Genomic DNA, 26,971 nt, shown 5'->3' with positions numbered 1-26,971 from the left:
GCTCCCGTACTCCTTGGGGGCTGGGCTGTGGGAACACGGTGCTGGCAGAGGGCAGTCTGAGCCCTGCCTGCTGGCCTGGCCTCACCATGCATTTGGGAGATGCTGAGTGCCGTCCTGTCAGAGATTCCAGGGCAGAATGCACTGCAGTGTAACTGGTTTCTGTCATCATCCTATGTATTTTATTTTATGCAAAACACAGTGAGGAGTCCAGGTACAGAGGAGGTTGAGAACCCACTTCCATTTCCCAACAAGGGGTGCTGTCGGCCCTGCCAACCCCTCCTCTCACCTCTGTTCTTGACAAGAAAGCTCCAGTGGGACCGTGACCGTCCACGGGTGAGCGCTGAGGCTCTGTGGAGTAACAAGGTGACCCTGTGGTGTCCCCGCCGGGGCCTGCCCCCAGCGTTGGGCCGACTCCAGCCAAGGCCCCACCCAGCCCGCCGGCTGCTCTGCCCTGCCCCTCGGGCCGACCTGGGACACGGCTGCTTTGCGAGGTCAGGGCAGAGGGCCGAGCAGGCTTTCCGCAGCCCTCTGCCACAGAGTGCCGCCGCTGTCTGTTGGCGGCGGGACAGGATGCCTTCTTTGCTGCCTGCTGCTATGTTTGGCTTTCCCCCAGGAGCGCCTACAACAAACGGGAGCCTGAGACTTTGCCAGGAGCCAGGCAGACCCCCGCTGGCAGGTGGGGCCCTGTGGCTGCGCAGGAAGCACCTTGCCCAGAGGCCCTGTCACCTTCCCCCTCAGGCCCAGACGCAGACCTGCACTTCCTCTCCCAGGGACGCTGAGCCTGGCCGGTGGGCGGGCGGATGCTCAACCTGCATCCCTTCTCAGGCCGCAGCTTTCTTTAGAGAAACAAAGGCTTCCTTTCTGTGAAGGCCAGGCGAGATTCCCGAACCATGAGGATGGGGAAATCAGGGCGTTTTATTGATGATGGCAACACACACGATGCCACGCTTAGGTGCGCGGGCGCGACAGGGCCCGAGCCCAGGCTTTGTGCTTTTCCTCAGGGTTCCCGGGGGCAAACTTCTCCTGCAGCTTCTTCCACATGCCTTTATTCATCTCCTTAAACTCATCCAACGTGTCTGCAAAAGGAGAAGACAACAAAAAAGGATGAACTGTAAAATGATTACACAGGTTGGCCCCAAGGGCTTTCGCCATCAGGCAGCACTCTTCACGGAGAAAAGGACGTGCGGCCCCAGCTTCTGGGAAGCGAGCCGAGCAGGGTAACGGACGAATACCGTGAGTGGGCACGAGCACGGGTGCCAGACCGCGTCCCGACAGCAGCCTCTGCTCACATCGTCCCCACGCAGCAGCCAAGCGGGGCCCACGCTGCCACCCGGGAGCCAGGACACGGCGCTGCCGTGTCGGCTTCGCAACCCACGTGCCCTGAGGCTCGTCACAACACTCGACCGGAGCCACAGGGGCTGTCTCCGTTGTACAGACGTGGGGACTTGAGGCAGAGTGGGGTAAGGGAGCCTGAGCAGGCTCCACGGCAGGAAGCGGCAGAGCTGGGGTCTGAATCCAGGCACTTACGTCCACCCACACCACGGGGATGAGCGGCCACCCTTGACTCCAGCAGGAAGCTGGGCCCGGGCCCCCATCCCCACCCACCATTTCCACACTGGGTCCCCTCCAGCAATCAGGTTCCTCATCTCTGAGCCTCAGGTTCCTCATCTGCAAAGTGGAGACAAACACCCGCCTCACAAGCTGTGAGCTGTGTTCTGTAGTAATTTTACTGATTTCTGACTGCGGGGTCTTTGTTGCCGTGCGGCCTGCTTTCTAGTTGCAGTGTGCAGACTTCCCACTGCGGGGCTTCACTTGCAGCGGAGCACCGGCTCCAGGGCTCACGGGTTCTGGAGCACAGGCTCAATAGTTGTGGCTCACGGGCTTAGCTGCTCTGAGGCACAGGGGATTTTCCAAGATCAGGGATTGAACCCGTGTCTCCTGCATTGCTTCTGCATTGACAGGATTCTTTTCCATTGAGCTACCAGTGAAACTGAAAAGTTGCTCAGTCGGGTCCGACTCTTTGTGACCCCATATACAGTCCTTGGAGTTCTCCAGGCCAGAATACTGGAGTGGGTAGCTGTTCCCTTCTCCAGGGGATCTTCCCAACCCCAGGATCAAACCCAGGTCTCCAGCATTGCAGGCGGATTCTCTACCAGCTGAGCCCCCAGGGAAGCCCCCAACGTTGTGACCTTTAAGGAGAGGATGGAGGTGATGTACTTGGCACCTGGCCCACATTCCAGAAAAGGGAGCCACCTTCACAGACATGAAGGTGGCAGGAGCCAGTGGGGCCTTCATTTAGAAACATACACCCACCCCCCCCTCCCCGCCCCAAGCAACCAGGGCAGGGTCTCTCAGTCAGCACCAGCGAGGTTTAGGGCCAGGTAGCCCTTCGTTGCAGGGCAGACCCGGCACTGTGGCCGCATCTCAGCCTTGACCCACCGGACGGCAGTAGCCCCTTCCCGCCAAGCCTAATGACTATCACGGTCTCCAGACGCTGCCCGAGTTTCCCTGCGGGGCAAAACTGAGTCCGAATTGACAACCACCAGTCTAAAGTCTCTCTAGGGCTAAAGTTCTATGATACCTAATTTTACTTATATTTTAAATTTAGATTTTATTTATGAATTAATTTATGAAATTAATTTTTGTAGCCTGGATTTTCATCTCTTAATGAAACTTATGGAGAAAAAGAATACCTGTTCTGAACAAAAAGCTAACTTACATTATTACAATTATTGTCAGTGGACTCTTGACTAAACGAGGACCAGCTCTGTACCCCAGCCACAAGCCCAGCATCCTACCCCAACTTTTCCAGAAGTCCAGGTTGCCTCGTGGGGCACAAAACGGGATGCCGTGGGCTCCCTTTTCCAATAAGCCCTGAGGCTCCTTCAGAGACTCCTGGGACCCCACCTCAGGGTGGACACACTTGGGACCAACACTGGGGCCACATTTCAGACTTGCCAGGCCTTCAAATCCTCACTACGAACAGTGCAAGGTGTTCTCCTGCCCTGTCAGAAGGAACATTTGGTAAGCTTATTCCACAGAGTCACAACAAAAAGATGAGGCTTGCTGTGAAAGCTAATTATCAGCCAATTTCCTAAGGCTGAGCTCCTGCCGTCCCAGAACAAGCCACAGCACAGACCAGTGGGGGAGGTCTTGCGTCTCCCCACCTTGGTGTCCCTGTTCTCCCCCAACCCAGCGTCCCGAGCGTTAACAAAGGGCAGAGGCTGAGCCTCTAGAGCTCCTTTCCGTTCTGATTTCAAGTTCAAACTTTGCTTAAACTCTTTGGGGTCCTCACAATGACACTGTGCATCGAAGCTTGTAATTACATGGGCCTGGGGACATGGGGGTATATTCTTTGGATATACATAAAATTGCCAATAAAGTGATTCTGCCTGGCCAAAGTATCTTTACCCCAGTTTTTCAGAGAGTACTGTAATAAAAGTGGGATCAGGGTCAACACACAATGGCAGATGACACCACCAGGTTTTAATCTGTTCAGAAGGCTGAGTTTTCTGGAAGCCTAAATCCTCAAACCTTAGTGGCTGAAGCATACTGGAGAAATAGGAAACAGAAATTTCTAGAGTACCAGAAATCAAATGTTTCAGGGCCATGCCCTCCCAGAAAAGGTTAGCCTATTTTTATATGTGGTGTCCTTGGCAATAAAAATAGTAATTTTCCAGAACCTGCCTGTTTCAACCCAGGCTCCCCCGGCCACCACCCGCCACGTGCCCCTCCAGTGACAATGGAGATGGGGAAGAAGGAGGGGCTGGGTGAGGCAGGGTATTTCCTGTCTTGTTAATCAGGGTCTGTCAAGGACTCCAAAACAAACCTAGTTAAACTCGTATCTAACCTGCAGCCCATGTCCCCATACACGTCCACTGAATGGCTTTTTGTTTTAATTAAAACCCTCATTGTTTATAAAGGCCTCTTAGGACCATAAAAATAAAATTATTTTCCTTCCATCCTGACTTCAACTACTTCCATTTGGCAAATACATATTCCCCTGTTCCCTGCTGCCCAGTCTTGAATTTAAAAGCTCTGAAGATAAATTTGCTTTTTTTAAGTAACGCCTTTGACCTTCTCCATATTCTATGACCAAAAAACATGAGCCCTGTAGCTTCAGAATTTCCTGTGGGCTATTCCACAAGACTTTCCATCAGGCAAAGCTGTCTTATTAGATGATTCCCCGTGGCCACTCAAAAACCCATTTGCAAACCAACCAGAAGCGGCAGCAGCTGCGCTTCCCATACCTGTGGACAGGATCAGCTTGTACTCTTCCAGGGACAGGCCGCTGAAGCTTGTGTCTCTGGGGCGAGGGTACTGGTCACAGGGGCAGAGAGGAGGGAGGGGAGAGATTAGTTCCGCGGCACACATGGAGAGAGGCGAGCTCTCAAGGGCAGTTCACAGGCCCTGGTGTCCAGAGGCCAGAGGGGGGGGCAGCGCCACCTGGAGGCCACACTGGCGCCGTCCGCAGCGGAGGCGCCTGAGCCTCTGGAGACCCAGGCTGGGGCCAGGAGGGAGACCCAGCCCTGAGGCCGCATCTCTGACCAGCCCCCGGGCAGTGCCACGCTGCGGCTGACCATACTGTGGGTCCCGAGGATTTAGGAGAAATCCCCTTTCCATGCAGACTAGGCCTTCGGCCATGTGTATCTGTGGAGTTACTGAGCACATTTTTTAAGACTGGGGAAGAAACACACTTAGTGGAATTTGACAGCAGTCACGTTACGGCCAAGGAGAGGCCCAGCGTGTTCTGACAGGGCTTCCTGGTCACTTCAACTCTGTCACCAGCGTGTCAGGAGGGTGGGCCAATCTGTGCGAGACCCAACAGCTGTCGGACACCCAGAAGCACCCCCGGCATACAAAACGTGGCTTTTCTTCAAAATTACTAAGACCTTTCGTTTAGGTGACCTAAAAGCCTCTACCAAGTGCCTTAGTTGGCTTGGTTGAAATTACTGGTTACATTCGAAACCAGCAAAACCACAATTCTATATAAAACATCACATAATCAGATTCCCTCACTCTTACTGGCTATCTGCAGTCAGAGGTCTGGGGACAGAAAAGACTGGCCCACTTACCTTGTGTTTGTAGTAGTTTGATTGCAGCCGTGCCAAGCTCTCGTACATCTGATCACAGGCCTCAGGCTCTGCAATCTGAAAAACAAAGGACCCCGAGAAAGTGAGCAAACCAGCCCCGCCCACACGCCGGCCTGCACCCTACACCTTGAGGGGGACCCCCCAAGTCAGGCCTTCACAGGAAGCAGGCCTGCAGCTCTGCGCCTTCTCCGACTACAGGTCCTGCTGTTAGAAATCTCCTTTTTGGAATAATGATTCCACCTTAGCAACCCCCAACCTGCAGAAAAACTCAAACGGCAAATCAACATTTGTGGGGCACCCGTGATGCGTGAATCAGCTAGCCACTGAGATGGGAGGCACTGCAGGAAAAATCCAACACTGGCAGGAGCGCTGAGGGCAGTGCGGGCCACAAGTCAGAGGAGGCGAGTTCCCGCGTGCTCAAGTGGCCAGCAGGTGATGGAAGTGGGACTAAACAGGGATCTGCAGGAGGCACAGGAGCTGGGGAGAGTGCAGCAGGCCTTCCCGATGGAGGGGGTGGCCGGCATGCATGGGGCAGAGGAGGCAGGGGCAACCTGTGCCTCAGACCGGGCCACCTGGCCGCGGGCCTGAGCGTGCACGGGCGAGAAAAAGATGAGAGCTCCTTGAGTTAAACCTTCAAAATACAGATTCTCTTATGAAAGGCCAAAAAAAAAAAAAAAAAAAATCATCTGAACTTTCATCTGTGGTGAGTAGGGAGCTGTTGAGTGTGATAAGGAAAGAAACATGAAGAAAGCAGTATTTTAGGAGGAGACAGGTAACTGAGGAGACCTGAGGGAGATCAGTCAGGTGCTGTGAGGAAGGACAGAAGGACGCCTTGCAGACAGACAGGAGGAAGGTGGCCCCACTGGAAACTCCAGGCAAGAAGGGCAACACACGGAGGAGACACGGGTTTTCCCTTCCAGGTCTCTTCCTGGTTTTCCCTTCCTTCTGTCTTGGCCATTATTTAGCTAGTTCCTTATATTATTCTGCCAAGAATTCTGAAAGCGCCCCAGAATGAAACTTTCTCTTCAATGTTTTCTCCCAGAATTCAAATGATGGATTTTTCCAACTTAAATCCTTTCTCGAAGAAGAACATAAATAAATCAGTAGTTGAGTGTTTTAAAAAGGCAGCACTGCTTCTGCCTCCGTGTGCACGTCAGATAATGTCCCCAGTTGACAGCAGACAAAAGGAGAGCCTGTCACCGAGTTCTGCCCGCGCCATTTGCCGGCTCAGGCCACCTATCAGTGGGGCGCCCAGGCAGCCACATCGGAAGAGAAGAGGTGAGGGGCTGAGGAGGCAGCCAGTGTTTGCTGAATAGTCAAAGGCACTATTTGAACGGATCGGGGTTAAAGGGCTGAAAAGAAAGAACGGATGGAAAAACAGGAGACTGGTGACTGAGTTCTGATTCCCCGAGGCGGGGCTTTCAGAGAAAGTCCAGCTGGAAAAGAATCTGCAGCATGCACTTTGCGGGAAGAGCATTTTGAACGTTCTGTCTTTGGCAGCGCATGCAAAACCGACAGCTAGCCAGACGAGAGACGAGCAGAAGGCGCAAGGTGCAGAAGGAAAAAGAGTAACACCAGCCAAACTTCCAGCGACTACTGTGGAGACCGTCACGAGACAATTGGATGGATGTGTTCACTTCTAAACTGGCGAGAACTCCAGTATGCCTGGCCCATTCTGGAGCAGGCATCCGTGGCTGCGGGCAGCAGCCAGGTCAAACCATCGTGTCTGGGGGTATCGGGCAAAGCAGTCTCTCTCCTGACACTTAATTTCCTGAGAATGATGACATTCTCTCATATAACCACAGATCCATGAGCAAATTCAGGACATTCAACATTGACACAACACTTCTCTCTATCCCAGTGTCCATATTCCAACTCTGTCAACTGTCTCAGTAAAAATCCTTGCAGGAAAAAAGTACTTTTGGCCCAGGCTCGCCTCCAGCACTACCTGCTGCATTTCTTTCTCTTGCAGCCAGGACACCTTGGTCTTTGTCTTTCCTGCATTGACAGTTTTGAAGCATACTGGCCAAATTAACCTTTCTTTTAAAAGCAAAGATAACGATCTTCCCTATTTCTGAGGGCCATGTGAGGAAAAGTGAGGTAATACCTGGACTGCTCTGAATTCAGGGCCTGGGACGCTAACGGGTTACTATTAGTAGTCTACAGTTACGGTAAACACAGCCCTCAGAGCACTACCTACCAGGCTCAAGAGAAGACTTCAGGATGATCCCTGCAACAGCGGAGTGAGGGCATGTGGAGGGCACCCCGACGCCACTAGTGGAGCCAGGCAGCAGTCCCCACGGGGCGGGGGCTCTCCAGGCACGGGGCCGGCCCGCGCCCACGCTGAGGGGACTGCAGTGAGGACACATCAGTGGACTGGTGCTGCTGGCGGACTGTGGGGTGTGGCGGGAGGTGGAAGTGACTCCTGAAGCTTCGCCCCGGCCCTTGTCGAACCTCCAGTCCTGACCCTGATGGCTCTCAGTGGGCCTCAAGTGCTCCACGGTCACCCCAGTGGAGATCACACGCCGACCCTGTCTCTGCCAGGCGAGTGGCCGCCTGCAGCACCTGTCCCCCACCTGCAGGCCCCGCGTCCTGACCTTCCCCTCCTACACCAATGATCACTGTCCCAACCCAGCTCTCACAGCGCTGCCTCCGGCCAGCAGCCTGCCCGGCTCCCCCAGGGACAGACCGCCGGCACTCTGCGTCCTCCCCAGTCCCAGCTCCCACCAGACCCTCGCCCTCAGGGTCCCGCCAGCAGGAGTCCCCTCCTGCCCCTCCTCTGAGTGCGAAGGTGACAGCGGGCTGGAGGCCACCTCTTCTGTACCCTGGGCGGGGGGCAGGGCGCGTCCCACCTCTGGCAGAGCAGGAGGGCGGAGGGGAGGGACAGAGAGAGGAAGGGGTCACCCTATAGTGCGACCCTCTGGGTTCCCTCGACCTTTCAAAAGTCTTTCAGTATTAAAGAGACAGTCTCCCAGATACTTTCCGTAAGGTCTGGCGCTCACTGAATAATCAGAATCACCTCTAAATGACCAATCACCAAAAAATGAACTTGTCACTCAATTTCCCATTTGAGGTCAGAAGATGTCTGTACAAGGCCGTAAAGGTAGCTCAGTGGAGGTGATGGGAGCTGAGGGATGGCAATTTCTGGCCAGTTATTACTGCTGCCTAAGCAGAGGTGGAGCCACGGCCAACTCTGGGTTTCTAGTCACACCCAACCCAAGCTCAGCAATTACAAAAGAGTCTTATTTACTACTTAAAACTACATCAATAGAAACAATTCTCTAATTCCGGAAGCTTTACCATGTACCTACATCCTACACTTTATTCACAGATACCAGCACAAACACTGAATTCTGAAATACAGTTTTCCCTGATGAAGTGTACTGTGCACTTTAAGGAACATTCTCATATACAAGCTTCAAATTACCTGATTTTGCATTCACACCTAATGAGATTACAGACATTTTAGGACTAATAGCAGCACTGGGTTTGAAAAAGGCAACAAGGGATATTATGAAGACTTCAGCTCTGCTCCCTAAATGTGAATAAAATAGATGTTCGACTGACAAAGTGTCCTTTATGGCTCTATTTTCACTCCTTTCGCATTTCCCCTGCTCAGTCGTCAGTAAATTTCTCTTTACCATATTAAACTTTTATATATACAAATCTACATCGTTGCCGCAGGCACTGATTTCGATTTTCAAAATTGAATTTTGGGGGGGGTGACAGCAATTGGTACAGCGGCCCCTATTCTAGTCACACAAAGGGATGCATAAGCACTTTTGGGAAAGGGTGCTGCAGATTGCTTTGCTAATTAAGGTAGGGCTGGATTCAGTCCAGGAGGATCTATGAAAAAAGGTTTTCAGGACTTGGTAATGAACTTCTGAAATGAGTTCATTCTGTTATGGGAGACTATTCCCTTGAGTTCAACTGAAAATCTTTCCTGGGCACCTACTATGTAGAGTACTCTGCTAGGTGGCTGCCAGCGGACGTAAAGACCCAGCCTCGGCTCCAGAGAAGTTGACGATCAAGCTGAGACAAGATACACACACAATAAGAATAAAAAATGACCAGGACAGAGTGTAACTGAGTGCCACTCAGAGGCAGCAGCTAGTGACCAGGCCTGCTTCCCACGGCAGGTGTGGTGGGGAAGGTTTGGGTTTCACTGCAGTGACAGCTCAGAGTGATACAGAGTCAGAGCCCGTCACTGTGAAGAGTACAGATTTCAGAGCTGGACTCGGTGGAATGGGGATCGGAGGGACTGGGAGCAAGAGGCATGAAAAACCAGGGGGACAAGGATGGTCCAGGGTCTTAAGTGACTTCAAGAAGTGCTTCAAGGCCTGGGGAGCCACCAGATTCCTAACAAGCTCTGTGTCTGCGCTTTCATCCACAGGGCACTAGGTTCTCAAAGGTTAAGAACCGCTGAGGGGGCTTCCCTGGCGGCTCATCTACCCGCCAATGCAAGAGACACGGGTTTGATCTCTGATCTGGGAAGATCCCACATGCCAGAGAGTGACTAAGCCTGTTCGCCACACTACTGAGCCTGTGCTCCACAGCCTGAAAGTCACAACCCCTGAAGACCACGCACCATGACCCCTGAGCCCACACGCCACAACTCCTGAAGCCCAAGCGCCACAACTCCTGAAGCCCACGCGCCACAACTCCTGAAGACCACACGCCACAACTCCTGAAGACCACACGCCATGACTCCTGAAGACCACACGCCATGACTCCTGAAGACCACACGCCATGACTCCTGAAGACCACGCACTATGAGCCCTGAAGACCACGCGCCATGACTCCTGAGCCCATGTGCCAGAACTCCTGAAGACCACGCACCACGACTCCTGAAGACCATGTGCCACAACCCCTGAAGACCACATGCCACGACTCCTGAAGACCACGCACCACGACCCCTAAAGACCATGCACAACCCCTGAAGACCATGCACAACTCCTGAGCCCACTCGCCACGATTCCTGAGCCCACGTTTCACAACTCCTGAGCCCACATGCCCTAGAGCCCATGCTCAGCGCAAAGAGAAGACACAGCGATGAAGAGCCTGTGCACTGCAACTAGAGGAGCCTGGGTTTGCAGCAACGAGAGACAATCCTGTGTGGCAACAAAGACTCAGCACAGCAACAAAAAAAAAAAACACCACTGGGGACAGAGATCAAGATGGCGGAATAGAAGGATGTTGAGCTCATCTCTTCCCACAAATACATCAAAAAATCTCCATGTGGAACAATTTCACAGAATACCCACTGAACACTGGCAGAAGATCTTGTATAACCAAAGCTGTAAGAATGGTCACCACATAACTGGATAGGATGAAAGAAAAAAAAAGCAAAAGGAGTCAGGACAGGAGGAAGCTTTCATTTCAAAGGGAAAAGGTTCCCGTACTCTGGGAAGCCCCTTCTCTGACTGGGAGGCCCACCGGGAAGACAGGGAGCCTCAGAGGAGAGTGCAGCAGCCGGCCTGTGGAAGGCAGGACAGAGGGAGGCAAGCAAGGCAGCGCGGGCCACCTTGCTGCACTTCCCAGCCACCCAAGACGCACGCCTGCTGGTGTAGAGAATGGCTGGGGCTGGAACTGGGCCTTCAGAGGACTCACCTGGGCTGTGCAGAGACAGCCCAGAGGGCCTGCAGTGTGGTCTGAGCTGCAATTGTGGGGGCGGGGGAGAGCACGAGCCCACCACAGCAACCTTGTTCTCAGGAGGTCACAGTCGGCATGGCTCTGCCCCTGTGAGCTCTGGGAGTGTGCAAGCGCCAGCAGGTTGCCCACATATGGAGGTGGGAATGAAATCTGAGCCGATTCTTGGCAGGTGAGTGACCAGCACATTTCTGCCGGCAGCAGCATCTAGGGGATATCTGAGCTGATTAGTGGTGCTCCCCTAGCTGAGGCAGGTCTGGCGCCACCAATAACAAACATGTGGGCACGCATACAGGGAAGCGGGGCTGAAATCTGAGCTGATTACTGGTATTCCCACAGCAGAGGTGGGGCCAAGGGCAGTACCAAAAACAGTGTACTGTGACAGCATGCACAACAGGTGACAGGAAATGTCACAGAACACACGTCCAGGGAGACACCTCCTGGGGAGGAATACACAGCAGCTCCTTTTCCAGTGGGAGCACTCCAGTCCCACCAACCTCACACCACAACTTACAACTGGATTTGGGGCTTCTACTCCAACAACTGGGGATTAGACCCTGCCCCTAATGGGGCTGTGACAACCACAGAGCAAAGAGGAGGCCCTGCCCAACATCCAGGGCAGGCCGTGGTCACCACATCATCAGACACACTGCCATCAAGGGGGGACGGGCCAGCACACTGTGAGGAAAGACATGGCAGGCATTCATAACAAAAACAGCCCTCACACCAAAAACATTCGACTCAAACAGGCTACACAGGGATGGTCCCATTTAAAAACAGCTGTTCATGATCACAGTAGATAACCGTTTTCCCTACATTCAGAGTCACAGTAATATAAATAAATAAAAGAGCAGAGGAACCATTCTCAATGATAAGAACAAGAGAAATCCCCTGAAAGAATAAACAATGAAACACACCTCTCCAGTCCACCAGACCCTGGGTTCAAAAGAAAGGTAAAGAAATGGCGAAGGAATTAAGGCAATCAACAGAAATGCAGATAACTGTAACAAGGAACTAACATCAGATAAAACGGCACTCCACTCCAGTATTCTTGCCTGGAGAACTACTTGGACAGAGGAGCCTGGCAGGCTACGGTCCATGGGGTCACAAAGAATCAGACGCGACTGAGCGACTAACACACACTGTTAGATATGCAGCTGATGCCACTCAAATGGCAGAAAGTGAAGAGCTACAAAGCTTTGTGACGAGGGGGAAAGAGGAGAGTGAAAAAGCTGGCTTAAAACTCAACATTCAAAAAACTAAGACTATGGCATCCAGTCTTCATGGCAAACAGGTGGGGAAAAAGTAGAAATGTTAGGGGAAGCACACTGACTCAAACTGCCCACCCTGGCCAGGTACCACAGTTTTACGACAGGAGGCCCTGGTAAGGAACACGGAACTAATAAACCACCACCAACAGGGAGAGTTCGGGAAAGGTCAAAAAGGGACACCACGTGCCCAACCACCTTCCAGAATCCTTCTCGCTGGCATCCATCCTGGCTGAACAAGGTGTGCACCACCAGGAAGGACTCTGAGTCAGAATGATTGGCTAAGGACAACCCGGAAACTAATCCCACAACCATAAAACCGGAGACTGCGAGCCAGCTCTGCAGAGCTGTTCTCCTGGGTCCCCTTACCCCACTGCTCTCCACCCAGGCGCCCCTTCCCAATAAAGTCTCTTGCTTTGTCAGCTCATGTGTCTCCTCGGACAATTCATTTCCGAGCGTTAGACAAGAGCCCACTTCGGGGCCTGGAAGGGGTCCCCCGTCCTGCAACAGAGACAGTGGCAGAGTTATTTTCTTGGGCTTCAAAATCACTGTGGACGGGGACTGCAGCCACAAAATTAAAAGACGCTTGCTCCTTGGAAGAAAAGCTATGACAAATCTTGACAGCGTATTAAAAAGCAGAGACATCACTGTGCCAACAAACGTCCGTCTAATCGAAGCCATGGTTTTTCCAGTGGACATGTACGGATGTTAGAATTGGACTACAAAGAAAGCTGAGTGCCAAAGAATTGATGCTCTTGAACTGTGGTGCTGGAGAAGACTCTTGAGAGTCCTGTGGACAGCAAGGAGATTAAACCAGTCAGTCCTAAAGGAAATCAGTCCTGAATATTTATTGGAAGGATTTATGCTGAAGCTGAAGTTGCAATACTCTGGCCACCTGATGCAAAGAGCCGACTCACTGAAAAAGACCCTGATGCAGGGAAAGACTGAAGGCAGAAGAAGGGGGAAAGGGAGGATGAGATGGTTGGATGGTATCACTGACTCAATGGACATGAGCTTGAGCAAGCTCTGGGAGACGGTGAAGGACAGGGAGGTCTGGTGTGCTGCAGCTCATGGGGTCGCAAAGAGTTGGACACGACTGAGCGACTGAGCAAGAACAAACATGAAAAAGAGGCAATCAAAATCAGAGAGCTCAACTGCCAAGATGAAAACTAAGCTAAAGGCAATAAACAGCAAACCAAGTAATGCAGAAGAATGAATAAGTGATCTGGAAGACTGTCAACTACAAGCTGGCATTTGCCAAGAGCTTTGCTAGCAACTGAACAACACCACAGGCATGTGCCATCCACCGCTGTGGAGACGGAACCCTGTGCCGCCGCAGCTGCTGGCCTTCAACACGCCCTCTGTGTTCCAGGGCAACTGGTGGAACAGGTCTTTAGACAGTAAGGTGTTTGCAGGAACTGATTTCATGATCCCAACCCTTGCGTCTCTTCATATCTAGAAAAGCACTAACTTCCTTCATGGTGACATCAGCTCCTCATGACTAGCAGAAAACCTTTTGTAAAGTAAGCACTTAATTGCATTGAACTCCCCCTTCACCAAAATCTTATATATTGACTTTCCCCACTGCCTTTTTGCAGCAGTCTCTCAGAGCTATCTGAGGTGCTGTCTCCCGGCAGTCCTCATTATGCCCCAAATAAAATATAACTTGCAACACTCACATTGTACATCTTTTTAGTCAACAAGACAAAATAACAGAAATCAGTTAGAATGGCAGACAGAAAGACAAATGAAAAAAAAAAATGAAAGCAACATATAAAGTTTATGGGATAAAGCGCGCCAATCTATGCATAAGGATTTCAGAAGAAGAACGTTGAATTAAGGCTGAAAACTTGCCAAACCTGAAGAAGGAAACAGGTGTCGAAGTACAGGAAGAACAGAGGGTTCCAAACAAGATGAACCCGACAGACCTAAACCAAGACGCATCATAATTAAAATGGCAAAAGTTAAAGATAAAAAGAGAACTCTTTAAGGCAGCAAGAGAAAAACAAAAGAGTAAGTTACAAGGGAACCTCCATGAGTGTATCAGCTGATTTTCTCTGTAGAAAATCTGCAGGTCAGAGGGAGCAACAAGATATATTCAAAGTCCTGAAAGGCAGAAATCTGCAACCTAGGGTACTCTACCCAGCAAGATCACTATTTACAATAGAAGGAGAGATAATGGATCTCTCAGACAAGCAAAAACTAAAAGAATACAGCAATACTTAGACCTATCCTGAAAAGAGTATTGAAAGGTCTTCTCTGAATAGAAGAGAAGCAAGAACCTATAGGAAAGGGAAAATCACAATAGAAAAAGCAAATATATGAAAGGATTTTAGGTCACTTAAATAAACCAAAACATACATTAAAAAAACAGAAAAAAAATTTGTGAAAGCAATTATAACCACAATGAACAACAAAAGGATAAACATGAAAGTGTAAAACACGACATTAAACTCACATCATTCTTACTTGGGAGAGTGGAATAAGAAAGTGTGGATTTTTTGTTTTTAATGTGTTTGAGCTTATACGACTACCGGTCTAAAGCAAGCAGGCACCAACAAACCACAAAAGGAAAAACAAAAAGAAAGGAACAAAGAAGCAATATAAAGTCAACTGGAAAAGCAGGTTTATAATGGCAATAAACACATACCTATTGATAATTACCTTAAATGCCAATGGACTAAATGCTCTGATCAAAAGACATAGAATGGCAGATTGGATAATAAAACAAGAGCCTACGACATGCTAAAGACCCATTTTATGGCGAAGGATAACCACAGATTGAAAGTGAGAGGATGGAAAAAAATATTTCATGTAAACAGAGATGACAAGAAAGTGGGGATCACAGTATCGTATCAGACAAAATAGACTTTAAAACAAAGGCCATAAAGAAAGATACAGAGGGACACTATATAATGATAAAAGGATCGATACATGAAGAAGATATACTTAGTAATATATATGAACCCAATATAGAAGCAACTAAATAAATAAAACAAATTCTAACAGACATAAAAGGAGAAACTGATGGGAATACAATAAGAAGAGATTTTAACTGATGGGAATACAATAACAAGAGATTTTAACACCCCTCTGACATCAACCAGTAATGCAGAAGAAGCTGAACAGTTCTATAAGACCTACAAGACCTTCTAGAACTAACGCCCAAAAGCAGTGTCCTTTTCATTACAGGGGACTGGAATGCAAAAGTAGGAAGTCAAGAGATACATGGAGTAACAGGCAAATTTGGCCTTGGAGTACAAAACGAAGCAGGGCAAAGGCTAACGGAGTTTTGCCAAGAGGACGCACTGGTCATAGCAAACCGTCACAAGAGAAGACTCTACACATGGACATCACTAGATGGTTAATACCGAAATCAGACTGATTATAGTCTTTGCAGCCAAAGATGCAGAAACTCTCTACAGTCAGCAAAAACAAGGCCAGGAGCTGACTGCGGCTCAGATTATGAACTTCTTATTGCAAAATTCAGACTTGAACTGAAAAAAGTAGGGAAAACCACTAGATCATTCAGGTATGACCTAAATCAAATCCCTTACGATTATACAGTGGAAGTGATGAACAGATTCAAGACATTAGATCTGGTAGACAGAGTGCCTGAAGAACTATGGACGGAGGTTCGTGACACTGTAAAGGAGGCAGGGATCAAGACCATCCCCAAGACAAAGAAATGCAGAAAGGCAAAACGGTTGTCTGAGAAGGTCTTATGAATAGCTGAGAAGAGAAGTGAAAGGCAAAGGAGAAAAGGAAAGATATACCCATTTGAATGCAGAGTTCCAAAGAACAGCATAGAGAGAGAAGAAAGCCTTCCTCAGTGCTCAATGCAAAGAAATAGAGGAAAACAACAGAATGGGAAAGACTAGAGATCTCTTCAAGAAAATTAGAGATACCAAGGGAACATTTCACACAAAGATGGGCACAATAAAGGACAGAAATGGTATGGACCTAACAGAAGCAGAACATATTAAAAAGAGGTGGCAAGAACACACAGAAGAACTGAACAAAAAAGATCTTCATGACTCAGATAACCACGATGGTGTGATCACTCACCTAGAGCCAGACATCCTGGAATGTGAAGTCAAGTGGGCCTTAGAAAGCATCACTACAAACAAAGTTAGTGGATGTGATGGAATTCCAGTTGAGCTATTTCAAATCCTGAAAGATGATGCTGTAAAAGTGCTGCACTCAATATGCCAGCAAATTTGGAAAACTCAGCAGTGGCCACAGGATTGGAAAAGGTCAGTTTTCATTCCAATCCCAAAGAAAGGCAGTGCCAAAGAATGTTCAAACTACTGCACGATTGCACTCATCTCACATGCTAGCAAAGTAATGCTAAAAATTCTCCAAGTCAGGCGTCAACACTACGTGAACTGTGAACTTCCAGATGTTCAAGCTGGATTTAGAAAAGGCAGAGGAACCACAGATCAAATTGCCAACATCTGTTGGATCATCAAAAGAGCAAGAGAGTTCCAGAAAAACATCTATTTCTGCCTTATAGGCTATGCCAAAGCCTTTGACTGTGTGGATCACAACAAACTGTAGAAAATTCTTCAACAGATGGGAATACCAGAACACCTGACCTGCCTCCTGAGAAATCTGTATGCAGGTCAAGAAGCAACAGTTAGAACTGGACATGGAAAAACAGACTGGTTCCAAATTGGGAAAGGAGTACATCAAGGCTGATATTGTCACCCTGCTTATTTAACTTATATGCAGAGTATATTATTTGAAATAGTGGGCTGGATGAAGCACAAGCTGGAATCAAGATTGCTGGGAGAAATATCAATAACCTTAGATGTGCAGATGACACCACCCTTGTGCCAGAAAGTAAAGAAGAACTGAAGAGCCCCTTGATGAAAGTGAAAGAGGAGAGTGAGAAAGTTGGTTTAAAACTCAACATTCAGAAAATGAAGATCATAGCATCTGGTCCCATCAATTCATGGCAAATAGATGAGGAAATAATGGAAACAGTGAAAGACTTTATGTTTTTGGGTTCCAAAATCACTGCAGATGGTAACTGAAGCCATAAAATTAAAAGACGCTTGCTTCTTGGAAGAAAAGCCAAGATCAACCTAGGCAGCATATTAAAAAGCAGAGACATTACTTTGCCAACAAAGGTCCATCTAGTCAAAGCTACGGTTGGTCCAGTAGTCATGTACGGATGTGAGAGTTGGACTATAAAGAAATCTGAGCACCGAAGAACTGATGCTTTTGAACGGTGGTGTTGGAGAAGATTCTTGAAAGTTCCTTGGAGATCCAACCAGTCAATCCTAAAGGAAATCAACCCTGAATACTCATTGGAAGGACTAATGCTGAACCTGAAGTGCCAATACTTTGGCCACCTGATGTGAAGAACTGACTCATTGGAAAAGACCCTGATGCTGGGAAGGATTGAGGGCAGGAGGAGAAGGAGACGATAGAGGAGGAGATGGTTACATGGCATCACCAACTCAGTGACATGAGTTTGAGCAAGCTCCATGAGTTGGTGATGGACAGGGAGGGCTGGCATCCACGGAGTCACAAAGAGTTGGACACTACTGAGCAACTGAACTAACTGACATCAATGGACAGATCTCCCAAACAGAAAATCAATAAGGCAACAGAGATTCTAAATGACACAAGAGAACAGTCAGGCTTAACTGATATTTTCAGGACAGTACATCCAAAAAATCAGAATACACATTCAGGTGCACATAGAACATTTTTTAGGACTGATGACTTACTAGGACATAAAACAATCTCAACAAATTTAAGAGCACAGAAATTATTCCAAGCATCTTTTCTTTTTTTTTTTCAAGCATCTTTTCTGACAATAACAGCATGAAACAAGAAATCAACCATAGAAAGAGAAACGGGGGGAAAAAAAAGATTACATGGAGACTAAACAGGATACTGAACAACCAATGGGCCAATGACAAAGTCAAAGAGGAAATTAAAAAATACCTTAAGACAAATGACAATGAAAATGCAATCAGACAAAATCTATGGGACACAGCAAAAGCAATTCTTGGTGGAAAGTTCACAGCGATGAAGGCATTCCTCAAAAAACCAAGAAAAATATCAAATAATCCAAAATACCAGTTAAAAGATTTAGAAAAAGAAGAACAAACAAACCTAAAGTCAGAAGAAAAGAGACTGAAAACCTCTGGCTAGGCTCACCAAGAAGAGAGGGGACCCAAACCAAGAAAATAAGAAATGAAATAGGAGAAATAACTGACATCATAGAGATATAAGAAGCCATAAGAGGATACCATGAACAATTATCTGCCAACAAATTGGATAATCTAGAAGAAATGGATGTTTCTAGAAACATACAGCCCACCAAAACTGCATCAGGAGACAGGAAATCTGTTTTGTTTTTTGGTTGCACTGTGTGGCTTCTGTAATCTTAGTTCCCTGACCAGGGATTGAACCTGGGTCATGGCAGTGAAAGCTCTGAGTCCTAACCACTGAACCACCAGGGAATTCCCAAGAAGAAAAAGATAGTTTGAACAGACTGATCACTAGAAGTGAAATAGAAGCTGTAATATAAAAAAACTCCCTGCAAACAAAAGTCCAGGGCCAGATGGCTTCACTGGGGAATACTACGAAACATACATATTAACTTATGTAATATTAACTTATTAACTTATAAGTTATTAACATATTAACTTATACTGATCCTTCTCAACTTCTTCCAAGAGACTGAAGAGGAGGACACGCCCAAAGTCATTCTATGAAGCCACCATCACCCTGATACTAAAACCAAAGACACCACCAAAAAAGAAAACTACAGGCCAACATCTTTGATAAATACAGATGGAAAAATTCTCAACAGAATAGCAGCAGGACTTCCCTGGTGGTCTTGTGGTTGAGAACTTGCCTGCCAATGCAGTGGACGCAGGGGCAGCCCCTGGTCTGGGAAGACGCCACATGCTGCGGGACTCCCCTCACGTGCCACGCCTCCCGGAGCCCGCGTGCTTCAGAGTCCGTGATCAGCACTGCTGAGCCTGCATGCCGCAAACGTGGACGTGCGTGCTCGAGGGTCTGTGCGTCTCAAAGAGAAAAGCCACTGCAATGAGGGGCCCACACACTACAACTAGAGAGCACTCCCTGCTCACCAAAACCAGAGAAAGCCCATGCACAGCAATGAAGACCCAGTGCAGCCAAAAATAAATAAGTAGTGAATTAAAAAAAAAAAACACTAGCAAACCAAATCCAATAACACATAAAAAGGATCGTATACCATCATCAGGCTGTATTCATCCAAAGTTAACAAGAATGGCTCAACATACACAAATCAGTGTGATACACCCCATAAACAAAAGACAAAAATCACATGATCATCTCAATAGGTGCAGAAAAAGCATTTGATAAAATTCAACGTCCACTCATGATTAAAAACTCCTATTAAAGCAGGTATAGAGGGGACATATCTCAATATAATCAAAGTTTACTTATGACAAACCCACATCCAATGTAATACTCAACAGTGAAAAGCTGAAAGCCTTCCCACTAAAACCTGGAACAAGACAAGGATGCCCACTCTTACCACTTCACAGCAATCAGACAAGAAAAATAAAAGGTATCCAAGTTAGCAGGGAAGAGGTAAAATTCACTGTATGAAGAAGATATGATCCCCATACAGAAAACCATAAAGATTCAACACAAAAACTTTTAGAGCAGATAGATGAAATTAGCAAGGTAGGGCTTCCCAGGTAGCTCAGTGCTAAAGAATCCGTCTGCCAATGCAGGAGCTGTGGGTTTGATCCTTGGGTTGGGAAGATCTCCTGAAGAAGGAAATGGCAACCCATTCCATTATTTTTGCCTGGGAAAATCCCATGGAAGAATATCCTGGCAGGCTAGTCCATGGGGTTGTAAGAGTCGGATATGACTTAGTGACTAAATGACAACAACAAAGCAGGATACAAGATTTAATGTACAGAAATGAACGGCATTTCTCTATACTAACAATGAAACATCAGAAAGTGAAAAAAAAAAATCCTTTTAAAATCTCATCAAAAAAACAAAAAACATCCTAGGAATAAAGCTCACCACGGAAGTGAAAGACTTATATGCTGAGAACTATAAAATACTGTTAGAGGCAACTGAAGATGATTCAAAGAAATGGAGATGTATACCATGCTCTTGAATTGGAAGAATTAAAATTGTTAAAATGGCCATAGAACCCCATCAAATTACTCATGATATTTTTCACAAAACTGGAATAATCCTAAAATTTATCTTTAACCATAAAAGGCCCAGAATTGCCAAAGCAATCCTGGGGAAAAAGAACAAAGCTGGAGGAATAACCCTCCCTGCCTTCCGACAATAATACCACAAAGCTACAGTAATCAAAATAGTATGGTACTGGCACAAAATCTGACATATGCATCAGTGAAACAAAGTAGAGAGCCCAGAAATAAACCCATACACAGGTCAATTAATCTTCTACAAAGGAGGCAACAATATACAATGGAGAAAAGACATTCTCTCTTTAGCAAGTGGTGTTGGGAAAGCTGCATAGCCTCCTGTAAATCAATGACATTGGATTACTTCCCCATACCACACACAACAAGAAACTCAAAATGGCTTAAAATGTTAAACCTAAGACATGATACTATAAAACTCCTAGAAGAGACATAGGCAAAAGAAAAAACAAACAGAACCTAATCACTTACAAGCTTTTGCAAAGCGAAGGAAACGATAACAAAATGAAAAGACAACCTATGGACTAGGAGAAAATACGTCCAAACAATGCAACCAACAAGGGCTTAACTTCTAAAATATACAGAACAGCTCATACAACTCAACAATAAAAAAACACACAACACAACTGAAAAATGGGCAAAAGATTAAACAGACATTTCTGCAAAGAAGTAATACAGATAGCCAATAGGCACATGAAAAGATGCTCAACATTGTTAATTATTAACAGAAATGCAAATCAAAACTAAAATAAGGGATTACCTCACACGAGCCAGAATGGCAATCATCAAAAAGCCTACAAACAACAAATGCCGGAGAGGGTGTGGAGAAAAGGGAGCCCTCCTTCAATGCTGGTGGGAAGGTAAACTGGTTCAGCCACTATGGAGAACAGTATAAAAAAACTAAAAACAAACAGTTGCCATATGATTCAGCAATCCCACTCCTGGGCATATATCTGGAAAAGACTACAACTCTAATTAGAAAAGATACATGCACCCCAATATTCACAGCAGCATTATTTACAACAGCAAGACATGGCAGCAACCTAAATGCCCATCAACAGATGAATGGATAAAGACGACGTAGTACATATATACAATGGAATATTATAAAAAAAAAGAGTGAAATAATGCCATTTGCAGCATCATGGATGGATTTAGAGATTACCACCCTAAGTGAAGTCAGTCACAGAAAGACAAATGTCACTTATCTGTGGAATCTAAAAAATGATACAAATGAACTTATTTACAAAACAAAAGCAGACTTATCTACATAGAAAACAATCTTACGGTTACCAGAGGGGAAGCAGGGGAGGGACAAGTTAGTTTGGGATTAACAGACATACAGTACTATACCTAAAACAGATACACAACAAGGACGGACCACAGAGCACAGGGAATTATATTCAGTGTCTTGTAATAACTCAGAAGGGAAAGGAATCTGAAAAAGAACATATATACGTATAACTGAATCACTCTGCATACACCTGAAAGAAACAGCACTGTAAATCAACTATACTTGACAAAAAGAACTGACTACATTACAGCCAGTTTAGCAGGCAGTGGGGAAAGGCCCCCGCTGGCCTGGGGTCCGGTGCGGGGCGGACACAGGCCATCAGAAAAGAGTGAAAGCCTCACCCAGCCGCACTAGTCCAGGAGGCAACAGGCAGACCCTCAGATTTCTAAGGGGGGACCCACTGACAGTGGTGGACGATCTAGATCTCCAGGAGGCCCACTGCATCTCTGAACATGCCTAGAAAACTGCCACGCCTTGGTCTAAACACCACCTTAGCTCCCTCCAGCTCCACCCAGAACTAGGGGAGAGAGACAAGATACCTGCATTCCCTCTCAGGCCTGATTCTCTTCACAACGGCTGCTTTGCAGTGGGCTCAATACTACAACTAAAAAATAGCACAATCCGCCCTCAGGTCATTCATCAATAAACACAGAGGAGCCACATGGTGGGTGACGCTGGATGGCAGCACTTGCCAGCAGACTCCACACTGAGCCACAGGCCCAGGCCTTGACTGGATGACTGAGAAAACAGGAGGGGAAACCTTTCAGTGCCCCTCTGAGGACCTGGATGGAGGACCTACATTACCGCCACCCCCAAAAAAGTTCAACTCCTTTCAAACGGGGCTGCTATTATTTCCACTTGGATATTTAACAGAACTCCCTGGTGGGTGAGCCCCTTCCTGGGAGGCTCCTCCGAGCTGGGCCCCATTCTAGTTCAGTGGGCGCTGCCAGGAAGCCGCCTGCACCTAATGAGCTCATTAGAAGCGCTGGCGCCTTCCCCTCTACTTAAGTCAACAATTACTGTTGTTTTGCCACCTTCTCCCGTGTTGTGATTCTTTTATTAATCTCTTGGTGCTGCAGGGAACATGCACTCTCTTAAGGAAACTGGATTGAAAGGAGGCAAAATCCATGAACATTCACTTTAAAAAACTGCACAATAGAACAGAGGATGAAAGAGGTGTTAAGCGTGTTCTCTCTTCCCACCAACCCCTCCCTCTTGGTGGGCTGAGGGTGAAGGGGACCATGAGACTCCCCAGAGGGCGAGCTGCAGGAGGATAAATGGAGGCAGCTATTTTTGTGTTCTGGTTTGGGGTCTGAAGGATTAACTTGCTTTCTAGGCATTCTGGCTTTTCTGTGCTCTGATGCCACTTGAGGATGGTCTTTCCCCCATGTGTGCTGGGGAGGGAGGGGTTGGGCCAAAGAAAAGCAGGTGGGTAAACAGATGTTTCATTCTTTGCCCAAACTGTCCATGGGCCAAAGAGGTTCTGAGCAGGGAAGGAGGAGAAGGGAGGGCTTGAAGTGCAGGGAACAAGACTCCTTTCTAACAAGAAGAAACAACTCGGGAGGAATGGGAGCTGAGAAAGATCGGGCACAAAGGAGACCATGCGCCCTTGTCCCGCGGCTTAACTCCCAGGGACTCCAAATAAGTTACTTTTCTGATTTCGTTTCTTTGCAGAGTGAGAATCGCAGTGGTGACCTCAGCTCAGCTGCACTAAGGATTAGACTAAGCGAGCTCATGCACACAAGTGTGCCCTGCATGCGTTCAGCGTTACCGTCCAGATGCAGGGAGCCACGAGGCTGACAGCAGGACTGCCTGTCCCTCCCCTCTATGGGAACAAACACAGAGGAGAGCCTCCCCGTCCCGTCCTGTCTTTCTGGCAATCTCGGCAAAACCAAGGGGGAGAGCCACACCAATCAGCTGACTGGGTTGAATGCCTGCCCCGGCTGCCAGTTTAATGAACCACCTTTCTTTCTCAAGGTCTTTATAAATGATCTGGGGGTGTCAGTGGGAGTGACTCAAAGCTGTTCTCAATTCCGGCAAGGGACTACTCCTTCTAAAAATTACCGCAGATTTACTAAGACTGGGAGCATTCTCAAGCGACAGAAGGATGAGGGACACGACAGTGGTCCTGAGTAATGTGCCTGCTGCCATCATGATGCACTGGTTCACTCTACCAGGGACACATTCATCAGTGGCTCGGGAACCATCAACCGAGCCATGAGTCGAATCTGCAGCCGTGACTCAAATCTGTGTGGGCCTTCTACTCTTCAGAACCTTCTCCCTAAGTGATGACAAGGGATGACAATTCCAAAAGAGAAAGCTCCATCCTTTTCTGGCTCCTCACTCTAACAGTCAAGTAGGTAAGTGTCAGACTCTCACCTTCCCAGGGTCTAACCTCTGGCAGCTTCTCTGCTGGCTGGTTTCACCACTCGAATTTCATCAGAGTTAAGTCACATGCCTGCCCAATCATAACCTCCCTGGTGATAAGGACCAGGTTCTGTCCCTCTTCTGCCATTCCTGCAGTTCCCCACAGAGTGAGCTCTCAAATTAATTCTCACCTCTCAGGACACAGAAATATTCCCATCTCACTCTTCACTACTTCTCTCCATCTAGATCTGCATTACATCTGCAGCTATATTCAAATGATTTTTGTCTCATGAGCCATAATCATAATTTATTTACCCATTCATTCATTTACAGAGTGTCTTTTATGTGCCAGGAACTATGCTAGACGCTCTGGGGAGAAAGATAAAAATAGTACCATCTCTATTCTCAGGAAGCTCACACTGAAAATACATAGGAAGCAGAGCCCTAGAAAGACTATGGGATTTGCAGAGTTGGGAATAGTTATGACTCCTGCCTGCAAGATCTTTATACTCTGGGCCAGTGAAGACCACTGTAAGAAGTGTGAAGGCCCTCACTGTTGTGGGACCCTCACCCCTTCCCAAAACTCTGAAACAGACATCCTGTCCACGCCCACCACCCAGTCAGCACTTGGTTTCTGTGATGCCACTGGGCATGTTGTTCTTGTTCTATCAGGTAGGCTGGCTTGGCTCTGGGCTGGGCTAAGTTGAAAAAAAGGCAATGTTCCTGCTTTGACAGGTTGTGGCCAAATTTCCAAAAAGTCATTTCTTCACAATGTGTGTGTACCTGCATGTCACATCTCATGTATCTGACCTCTTGCCTGAGCCCCAGGCTCAAATATCCCACTGTCAACTTGACATTTGCACTTGGAAGCAAATCCACTTTGCATCTCAAGTTAAACAAGTCTAACACCAAATTCAGGATGCTCTTCCCACACCCCACCTGTTCCTTATCTTGCTTCTTCCTCAGCTCAGTAAACAGCACCACCCTGCAGCCAGTAGCTCAGGCCAAAACGATCTATCCTTGGTTCCTCTTCCCCTTTATCCCATATCTAATACATCAAAAAGTCCCATACAACCTTCACATTGCAAACCCAATCTGGCCCCTTCCATCTCCTGTGCCGTCATCTTATATCCAAGCCACCACCATTTCCTGCCTGGGCTACTAGAGGAGCCTCCTCTCCAGCTGTTTCTATTCTTGCCTCCCTATAATCCATTCACTGATACAACCAGAGTGGTCTTAAAAAAAAAATAAAAAAGAGTACATTAGGTTACATCAGCCTGCTGACTAAGCCTCCAGAATAGCTTCTCTCTGGTATTTATGATAAAATCCAACTCCTAACCAGAGCCTGCCTATGACACCTGGCTCTTGTTTTCTTTTGACTGACACCTCTTAGCAAATGCCATTTCACTCACTACCCTTCAGCCACTTGGACTTTCTTTTTGCTTTCTGCCTCAGGACTTTTGCACCGCCTGAAAGGACGCCAGGTGTGTTCACTGTCGGCTCATCGTCTTCCCTTAGGCCTCATCTATGTCTCACCTCCTCGGTAAGGCTTTATCGATCATACCTAATATTACCCCTTTACCAGGGTACTCTATCTCATGCCCATCACAGTCCTTATCTAGACTGTCCTAGGTATATCTACCTGCTTACTGTGTCCTGAACTAGGACCTAAATAAATTTCACGTGGGCGGGACCTCATCTAGTTAACTGCTGTCTCCCCAGCACCTGGCACAGTCCTGGCACATAGTGGGTGCTCCGTAAGCACGTGCTGTGTGAATGAACAAATCCCAGAGCCGCAGCACCGACCTGGAGGAGAGCAAGAACACAGGTCCACTACTCACACACTGGGACACAGCGTGAGGCCTCAAACCTGCCGGGCGGGCTACGGGGGCCCGGGAGACACACCAAGACTTAGCAGGCGTCTTGCGGAGGTCCTTGGACATCAGCTCAGTCACTGAACAACACTCCGAGGTACTGGCATCGTGTCAGGGGAGCAACAAGCCTGACTGTCATCACCTAAGGCTGGTGCCGTGGGACAACCTGGCTGCACCCTGAGTCATCGAGAGCGTTTAAAAACAGAGGCCCTAGAGATTTTGATTCAGTAAGGTCGAAAGGTCCCAGGCTATAGGATTTTAAAACGCTTCTTTATGAGCCTGCAAAGTACAGCCGGGTGAAAGCGCCGAGCAGAGGCCGGGGCCCCAGCTCTCCGCTGGGCCTCGGGGCCTTAGGGGGGTCCCGCGCACGTGCGCCCGGGCAAAAAGGCGCGCGCATGCGCAGGCCCGCCGCCGGCCCGCTAGCGGCCCCGCCCCGCCTCGTCCTCCTCTCCCCTCGCCCCGACCGCCTCCCCGCCACAGGCGGGCCCCACAGCCTGGTCACCTGGGTGTTCTCTCCCTCCCGAAAGGCCTGCGCTACCCGCTGCCGCAGATAAGCGCCCAAGTCCCGGCCCCGTTTGCTCTCGTCCACTGGCCATTCCTCACACAGCTTAAGAAACCGCCGGTAGCGGCTGGCCGCCATGTTAGGCCCCGCTTGACTCCGCCCCTGAGGGAGGAGTCGGCGCGGACAGACGGCGCTTGCGCACTAGGCCTCGCCAGCTTCCCGAAGAGGGGGCCGGGAGGGACGAGCGAGCATGCGCCGCTGGGCGGCGCGCTTGCCGCTCTGACGGAAGGGCAGCAGCTCGCTTGCCTCTGCAAGTCAATTCGGTGTTCCTCATCCAGGAACTAGTCCAGCTCCCAGGCGCAAGCCAGGCGTGGAGTATCCTAGGGACAGCTTTGTTCCTCTTTTGCAATGACTGCACAAGCTCCAGACTAAAACAACCTTCCTCTGAGACCTCTGCTAATTTGCGTAACTGATTATTTTTGCATGTAAATACAGGTTGTTGTTCGACATGTGTTTGAACTTAACCACGTGGCATGCACAGGTGGCTCGAAGCCCGAACAGCACTCCCCCTCCCCGCCCTTCTCGCAGGCCCTGTACTTGTCGCTACCACGTGGTTCTCTGCCAAGTCTCCATGAGTGGTCCTCAGCCCTCGTCCCATTTCCCCCAGCTCCTATTGGTGTCCTTCTGATGGGCCCCTCCCCAAGCCTGCCACTTTTC

The 26,971-nt window shown here is 48.3% G+C and overlaps 1 protein-coding gene across 1 annotated transcript; it reads right to left on the bottom strand.

The window, feature by feature from the left end:
• Nucleotides 1-858: 858 nt before the first annotated feature.
• On the bottom strand, nt 859-26,433 carry UQCC2 (ubiquinol-cytochrome c reductase complex assembly factor 2). The gene is made up of 4 exons (XM_020881917.2): nt 26,255-26,433; nt 5,076-5,150; nt 4,251-4,320; nt 859-1,076 (listed from the first exon to the last, which is right to left on the bottom strand). Exons 1-4 carry the CDS (start codon nt 26,390-26,392, stop codon nt 949-951), a joined length of 411 nt encoding a protein of 136 aa, XP_020737576.2. The 5' UTR covers nt 26,393-26,433; the 3' UTR covers nt 859-948.
• Nucleotides 26,434-26,971: the final 538 nt, after the last annotated feature.

The sequence above is a fragment of the Odocoileus virginianus genome, chromosome 27 (genome assembly GCF_023699985.2).
Source record: "Odocoileus virginianus isolate 20LAN1187 ecotype Illinois chromosome 27, Ovbor_1.2, whole genome shotgun sequence".
Taxonomy (NCBI): Eukaryota; Metazoa; Chordata; class Mammalia; order Artiodactyla; family Cervidae; genus Odocoileus; species Odocoileus virginianus.
This window is presented reverse-complemented; position numbering and strand designations above follow the sequence as displayed.